The sequence below is a fragment of the Scardinius erythrophthalmus genome (assembly GCF_964197995.2).
Source record: "Scardinius erythrophthalmus genome assembly, chromosome: 21".
Taxonomy (NCBI): domain Eukaryota; kingdom Metazoa; phylum Chordata; class Actinopteri; order Cypriniformes; family Leuciscidae; genus Scardinius; species Scardinius erythrophthalmus.
Window position 1 is genome coordinate 1,576,641 of NC_138241.1, and position 8,875 is coordinate 1,585,515.

At 37.7% G+C, this 8,875-nt stretch overlaps 1 protein-coding gene across 1 annotated transcript; it reads right to left on the reverse strand.

The window, feature by feature from the left end:
• Positions 1–2,244: 2,244 nt before the first annotated feature.
• On the reverse strand, positions 2,245–7,704 carry LOC308681665 (GTPase IMAP family member 8-like; the record flags this gene model as incomplete). Its single annotated transcript, XM_081350746.1, has 4 exons — positions 2,245–3,029; positions 4,593–5,231; positions 6,866–7,142; positions 7,294–7,704. 4 exons carry the CDS (start codon positions 7,702–7,704, stop codon positions 2,245–2,247), a joined length of 2,112 nt encoding a protein of 703 aa, XP_081206872.1.
• Between the last annotated feature and the right edge of the window lie 1,171 nt (positions 7,705–8,875).

Sequence of the window (8,875 nt, forward strand, 5' to 3'; positions counted from 1 at the left end):
GCTTCTGCAGAGGTCAGGTACGGATGCCCTTCCCTTAGGTGGATCTCTCCACTCGATGTTTCAGAGAACCGGGGTTACGACAGTAACCTATTGTTTGAGCCGCTGATAGCAGACTAATGCTGGGACACACGACTAGCTGACACATTCTCTGACTGTTTTCATCGACTGCAGCAGATTTTAAACACCGACTTTGAACACAGACTGAACGCGCTGAACACGCGTTTGGACATGATCAGTCATAAGTATCAAATTACATTCATAACCGGCCTTAAAGTGTGTCCCCAGTTATTAATGCAGTTATTAGAGAGAGAGATGTTGCAATAATGAGACAGAAAAGCATGTGCGTCAATATTATTATTTATTTATTAATTCAATTCCTTTTAATTAATTCGAATTCATTCTTTTTTTTCTAGTTTTGACAGATGACAGACTAGCCAAATAAATGAAACACAAAACCCTTTTAACAAGTAGGCCTATCAATAATTATTTGTTTGTTATATTATCTGCAATAATAATCTGTGCTGCAGGACTATCCATTTATTTAGCCTATATTCAGTTTAATTTTCTATTGATTATAGATAGGACTATATACTTTATTTATTAAAATTAAACTGCATGTTTCCATTGATTGTGAAGCTAGACATTGAAAATTCCAGATCAAGCGCATGCGGCTAAATTTTTTTCTTGTTATGAATTGTATCCTATTTTCCGTTATTACCGTTGACTACGCGAAGTGATATGGAACTGTAATGCGGTCAAGACCTGCCTGGAACTACTTTAGCTGTGCGTTTCCCTGAAAATAATGCACACCTTAGAACGTTCGTCAACCAATCAGATTCAAGCATTCAACGGCCCTGTAGTATCAGAAATTGAACATTAAGATATAAAACAGAACACTGCTCGACTGTATATGAATATGGGCTGATCCTTATTAAAGCTACTAAAGTTATTCAGTCGAGCAGTGAGTGATTCATTCATTCAGTGATTCAAACAAAGAAAACAGAAAAAGAGAAACTAAATGAGTGTGATATGAATGGTGTTTAAATGACATTACATATTAGGAGATCATTAGGAGAAGATCAAGATAATTAAAGTAATTAGAAAAAAAAAATGCAATCTTTGGAGAAGTAAATTTGAATGTTCCTAAAACCCTATAAATGAAATTGATGTATAAAATCACAAAAAAAAAAAAAAAAAATTCCCCTGGAAATTATGGCCTTACATCAGAATTGTATAAAGCTTTTATAGACAATATTCCTGTCTTATATGAGGAGGCCATCAACATCCTTACCGACATCACATAAACTAATATAAAAAATTGTTTATTATTAAATAATGATTTTGCCAAACGTTTAATAAGAATTTTATAGGAAATAATAATATATATAATAAAATAATAATGCCAGATCCAATCCTCCATGCAGATCAAAATGGCCTGAACCTCTTTGTATATCTTGGCACAGTATTTGGACATTACCATATAAATATGACATTTCTAATAAAGTGAAATAAATACATTTACAAAATTATTCGTAGATGTTATCATGTGAATGCAGCCAGATATATTCATACTGTTTGTGATTGTAACACATAATTTGAAAATATTTCAAATTTATTTTTTATTTTATTTTTGGACTGACTTTAAAATAGACATGACAAAAAAATTAAACAGAACTCTTTAATTTAGAAACTCATGACATTATTCTTTGTTTTCAAAACCCATATTTTTCTGAAAAAAAATTACATTATTAATCTTTTATTTATTTTTGGCAAAGTTTTATATTCATAAGACAAAAAACTCAAAAGAAATCCTCATATATTACCTTTTATAATATTGATCTCACAATATAATTTTGAAACCCTTTCAAACCTGAGATCATAAAACAAAAAGCTTATGAAACAATAACAATTTTAAAGCTTTTCAAATAACTGCCCTAACATTAGCACTCTTTATCCCAGTATTTTTTATTTTTTTTTACTTTTGTGACATATATGTTCGTTTTATATTTTAGTTGTTGTTATGTTTTTACATACTCTGAATTGCAATACTTTTTGCATTGTGCTTGTCTAATTTAACTGAAAGAAAGAAGGCTGAGAAGGATGACAGACACGAGACAGCCGTTCTTAGCTGGAAATGAGGAACTACACAACTGCAGTAATGAAACTGTACAAATGCTGATCTTATTATCCTCTTATGTGCAATAGATAAATCTGTAAATATTGAGAATAACAACAGTGTATAGCTTATAAAAGCACATTATTCCTGTTTCGTCGCTTCCAAGCTATGACTGCAGAAACTAACGCTACACCTACTCCTACAATCAGTAGTGCTGGAGCTGAGACCACCTCTGTTACTCCTGCGACCATGAGTCCTGCTCCTACTCCTACTCCTGCTCCAGCTTCTCTTGCAAATTTTTTAATTTTTTCATACATAATCGCTTTTTTAATAATTTCTTGAAACATCTCATTTGTGTAGTACCTCCATCCATTTCCCTCTGCCATGTTTTCAATCTTCTCCAGCAGTTCTGGGACCTGGTTCTGCTGGTTGAATGAGATGAATCTGCCACCGCAGCTGTCGATCAGTGACCGTAGGAACCCTCTCTCACCGATATACTGATCTATTGATTTACCCTTCAGACGATCAGTGTGAGTGAACAGAATGATGCTGTGACGTAAAGCATCTTCTCCAATGTTCTCCTGAATCCATTCCTTTGTGTTTCTCTCTTCATCTGTGAATCTCGTATTCAGTTTGATGACCAGCAGAAACACATGAGGACCAGGAGCAGACATGATGACAAACTTCTCTCTTTCCTTCTTCATCTTCTTCTCTAATGCACCAATCAGTCCTGGAGTGTCGATTATTGTCATGTTCTTTCCGCACACATGTGCTTCATGAAGCTCACAGGTTTCAGTAGCAGAGTATGGTGATCTTCTCCACTCAAACCTCTCTCGACCCTCAATGATTTCTCTTGTTCTGCTCTTTCCTGATCCAGTTTTACCCAGCAGCACAATCCGAGGTTTCCCAGACCCTGTCAATCATAATTTCAAATAATACAATTACAATCCAGATATTGATTGTAAGACCCATATTTCATATTTCAGAATTTATATTTTCATATTTTTTTATTATGTAAATTTGGCATAATCATTATTTTTGTTAATTAGCCATTGGTATTTACTGTTGAATAAACAATATTTCTGTGGTTTATATTTGTTCTTACTCCGCATGTTAAGTGACATCATTTTTGTAGCGCAAGTGAAAAGTTATTGAGGAATATGAATTTGGAATTCCTTTCCCAACCCATATTATAGGGAGACATTATATTATATTATTACTCTTTTCTGATTACTGGTTTGAAAACAATATTATATTAGTTAGTCAGCTTTTAAACAATGATGGAAATTTATAAACATATAGAGAATTTTTTAATAAATTTAAGAGTTAGACCTAAAGAATTTGCTGTTGTAATGGATGCAATCCTTCTGAGAAATACATCAGAGGAGGAAGATCTATATTTTACAGACATCGAGGGTAAAATATTTATTGGTTATACAAATGTTTTATACATTAGAAATATACTTAATAACATTGTTTATCCTCTAGCTCGTCTTCTGTGCTAGGAGAAGTAAATTGGTCGAACATTGGATAAATTCTATATTAATAACAAAGTAAAAGTCTCTTTTAAAATAATGCATAGAATATTTCCAGTAAAACATGTGCTGTAAAGTTTTAAATTATTTTTCCATTACATACATACAAAATATTTCAGATTGATTAGGAGCATTTAACTAAGAAAAAATTTAAACATTGTTTTTTGCAGCTGATCATGGGATTGAGAAAGATAAGGCATACTCATTGTGAATATTAATAGGAAAGTTTCACATTCATAAAATGAAATGGTCTGACTCCAAACCACATTTTTCTTTAAAAATGATTTCAAGCTTTATTGTTCTGTTTTGTAAAAAAGTAAAAAGCCAATTAGAGTTTATAAGCAAGTATGATGTTGTATAAGGTGGCTTCCCTTTTCCCTTTTCCATTTTTTTGATGTGGTTTTTGTCATCTGGCACGCTACAGTTTTCTTATATTTTACTTTAGTTATTTTTTTATATTTTTTACTTTTGAAATAATATGTCTCATTGTATTGTTCTGGTTTATGGCATTAATAAAAATTGTAAAAATGTTGTTTTGACCGTGTCTAGTTTTGTAAGATGGCATAAGTGATAATTAAGTACAGTATCTCAAAAAACAAGTTGTCAAGAGAAGATGTTGCACAAGGATTATGATATAACAAGACCGAATGAAATGTGATTCTTTGTTGATTTGGAAAATAAATCATGACAGGAAACTATGGACTGCTGGTCTTGAATTCAAGATAAGAAGATACACTACATAACAATCACAAAAACATAAAACTTTTGATTATAATTCACACGTAGACTAAATTTAATGTAATCAATAGAGTATGAAATGAAACAGACAGTGACTGATGCAGGGCTATATTCAAACCATTTAATATATTGATCATAAATATATGGAAAAATATTTTTGTAAGAGTTATGTCTCAAAAACACAGAAAGTCAAAGACACTTACAGAACTGTGCTCTGTCTAGTATCCTGCTCTGAGCGTCCTGGTACATCTTGTTAGTGTAATGCAGTCCTCCGTTCGCTTCCACCATCTTCTCAATCTTCTCCAGCAGTTCAGTGGCCTGAGAGCGGTTCTCCTTGATCTCATTGTTGAATGAGTGAAATCTGCCTCCACACTTACCAATAATATCTCGGATATCATTACTTTCTCTGATACACTCATCTAATGTTTTCCTCTTTAGTGCATCAGCGTGAGTGAACAGAATGATGGTGTAACGTGTAGCTTCTTCTCCAAAGTTGTCCTGAATCCATTTCACAGTGTTTTTCTCCTCTTCTGTATATCTCACATCCAGTCTGATGACAATCAGAAACACATGAGGACCAGGAACAGACATGATGACACACTTCTCTATTTCCTTCTTCAGTTTCTCTTCTGTCATTTTCGTATCAAACAGTCCTGGAGTGTCGATGACTGAGATGGTCCTCTCATCAGTTGTTTCTTCTCCACTCTCACAGGTGTTAGTGACTGACACTAGCGCAGTTTCCTCCTTAAAACACTCTCGACCTAAGATGGTGTTTCCAGTCGCACTCTTTCCTGAACCAGTTTTACCCAGAAGAACAATCCTGAGTTCAGATGAAGCTGATCCTGTGAATCAGATTATAACATTTGGGATTGAATAGAGCATTTAAAAATAATAACAAATATAAATTAAAACTGAGATCTGAGACTTTGTTTGTAATATGTTAAAAAGCCGGGTGTGGGAGAGTGGGGAACAATCAAACTGAAAGTTTGTGTATATCCACTTGTGGTTCAGAGTATTTCTTTTTTACCACATTAATTTCACACATGTCTAGCACAAATATGTGGCTTTGTTTCATTAATACAGTGTATCCTTTTTTCTTTATCAACCCTGAAAGAATTGAAGTGAAATGTGACAACATGCCCCATAGGTGGGATTAAAATGTTATCTAATCTAATAAAAAAAAAATATGCAAGACAAACTAAAATATTTTGTCAATAAAATACAATTATTAACTTTATCATATAAAATAATGGCATTTTTAATAATAATTAATCATTTTTGAGTTTGACAACAAAAACAGTATACAGCATAGTTCAAAAGACAGGCTAATAATAATTAATCATTTCTTAACATTGACTCTCAGTCTTTATTCACCTCTTTTCTCAAGGTTTCTAAATATAATTCATAAAAGTTGTTTATGTGAATTATTATAACATCATAGAATTTTATAGTTCTAATCATAGACAACATACTCCACCGGCACAACTGGGATTTAAACCTGACTAGCGTCTTCTACTGGTTAGATCAGCATTAAAGAACTCTCAACTGTTAAATAACAGATTAGAGATTAAAATAATAGCAGATTTTATGTCTCATTTATATAAAATTATATAAACGTCTTATATAAACACTAAAACTAAGATGAAAAATTGACTCCAGGAAGAAATTTAGACTAGCCTATTTTTTCTATGGTTGAATGTTCAGTGATATCTTCTGAAGATTTTAGAATTTTGGCGCAATTCTTTCTCTAAATAGTTTATTTAATAAATATTTAATATTCTATAGGAGGAAACGCTTAACCTCTCGGTTACTTACGTAATCTCGGTTCCCTGAGATTATGGGAACGAGTATTTGGTCCTTAGACGCTACGGGGAAAACTCTTTTTCTCTGAATTTTGAAGCCTTTAATTAAAAAAACATTCCACTTTCTTAAGCGAAAGTGTCCGGAGCTCGAACTGAGGCCCTTTGAGGGCCCTAAGGACTGTGGATAGTGCCCAAGGGGGTACGTTAAGAGGACGAGGCGGTATGAGCCTCCTTGCCCCTTTTAGGAAGCGGATGACCAGGTCTCTTCTACCCAAGGACTGGGTGGCCAAGGAAGCGTGGTGTGCTGTTATGTCCGCCACATAGACTTTGAGCATGGAGTGGGTGTGACCCGCGTCCATTAGCTCTTGTAGGAAGGAGAGTACTAGAGGTACTTCACTTGAAAAAGGGTCCTGGTTCCAGCGAACACCAGTCAGCGAAGACAGACCACTTAAGAGCGTAAAGACGTCTTGTGGACGGAGCTCTAGCCTCTGAGATAGTACTCAGGACTCTCATTGGGAGGTCCTTAAGTTCCCGTTGAAGGGGCATACGTGGAGGGCCCACATCTTGGGTCGGGGATGCCAGATTGTCCCCTTTACCTGGGAAAGAAGGCCTTTTCTCAGGGGAATTGGACTAGGAGCCGAAAGCTGGTTTGCCCTCGCACAGAGCTCCTCAACCTGTGCTGGAAGGGTCTGTGGTGACCACCTTCCTTCTCGAGACTAACCCCATGCTTACTCCAATCTGATAATGATTGGGGACCTTCCAAGGGTCCAGGGCTCTGATGCAGCTGTGGTCCACCTTGACACGGAGGCGACCTGAACTGGGACCTGGGGTTTCAGCCAGTATAGGAGGGGGCGCTTGTGCATTTGGGCTGAGTCTAGAACTGCTCCCAGGAAAGAGATTCTCTGGGTGAGAGACAGTAAACTCTTGGCTCAATTTAGGCTTTTCAGATGGCTGAGGAGCACAGATCTGTGAGAAATTAAATCTTCCTCCAACTGGGCCAAGATATGGGCTTTAGATAAGAGAAGTTCGGCATCAATACCAGCCTTGGTGTCGCTCGTGTCTCTAGGCGGTGGGGGGGGCAGGGTCATCCACTGAGTCCGACCAATCCTCCACATCGGAAGCCGCCAATGACAGACTGGTCCCCTGAACGAGACGAGGCTGCTCGCCTCACACGAGGGGCGCTGGCCTGCGCGAGTGGAGAGCACTGGAGAAATCTCTCTTGGGGGGGGGCAGTGAGGCACGCAGGGGCTGGGCCGGCATGAGCTCGTTCGTGTCCAATGATCCCTCCATTTCTTTTTCCGAAGTTCCTGGGAGAAAGGGCAGGTGAGTGAGGGTTTGAAAAGAAAGCGTTCCGCGAGTGCAGAGAGGAAAGTGACATACTCTTGCAATGAGAGCGGCTCATCTCGCTGAGTACGTCTTTTGCATGGGATTTCCCCAGACAGGCAACACACTCACAGTGCTTTTCAGCGGAGTGCAGAAGGGCTCTGCATGTGCCACAATCACGGTGCGACATTTGCAACAACGTTGCAAGAAATTTGCAAAAATAGCTTTTTAAATATTCTTATTCTTATACTCTTTATTGTCACACATCGTATACACAAGTGTACTGACGGTGAAATTCTTAGGTGCAAGTCTCTGTAACATGGCAGTAAAACAACACAATGTATGTACAATTAACAATATACATAAATAACAGTATACACTTAATAAAGTGCAGTGCAAGGGTAAGTGAGGTGTGTTGTCATGTTTTATTGGCTGTAGTTCAGCAGTCTGATGGCCTGCGAGAAAAAGCTGTCTCGCAGTCTACTGGTGCGGGTCCTGATACTGCGGTACCATCTGCCTGATGGTAGCAGCGAGAGCAGTTCATGGCTTGGGTCGCTGGAGTCTCTAATGATCTTCCGTTCCGTTCGGGTGTAGATATCCTGGAGGGAGGGAAGCTAACCTCCGACGATGTGCTGAGCTGTCCCAACCACTCTCTGCTGGGCTTTGTGGTTGAGCACGGTGCAGTTCCCGTACTAGGAGATGATACAGCCAGGCAGGATGCTCTCCACAGTGCAGCTGTAGAATTGTTTAAGAATTTTTGGGCACGTACCAAATTTCTTCAGTCGCCTGAGGAAGAAGAGACGCTGAGGGGCCTTCTTCATGACTGATTCTGTATGAACTGACCAGGTGAGGTCCTTGGTGATGTGGACACCAAGGAACTTAAAGCTGTTGACCTGCTGCACTGAGGTCCCATCAATGATGATGGAGGAGTGTTCCTTGTTCTGTTTCCTGAAATCCACCACTAGATCCTTGGTCTCACTGATGTTCAGAGAAAGGTTGTAATCATGACACCAGTTTGTCAAAGTGTGCACCTCTTTTCTGTAGGCTCACTCGTTGTTGTCTGTGATCAGACCTACCACCTGTAATGAACTCAGGCTTGGCGTTTGTTGAGAATCCATATGCAGAAGTTTTGTTGAAGCAGACACTCCAAATCGACAGGCAAAGTAATGGTCAAAGATACAGGCTGGGTTCAGTGAACAAAAATAGACAGTCCAAGTAAGCAACCAAGGCAAAAACAGTAATCCAAAGACGTGATATCCAAAAGGCAGGCAAAAGGTCATAACAAGAGGCAAAAACAATGGCAATGGAAAGAACGCTCAGTAAGGCAGGTAAAACTGGCAATACTTCGCAAAGTGTTAGTG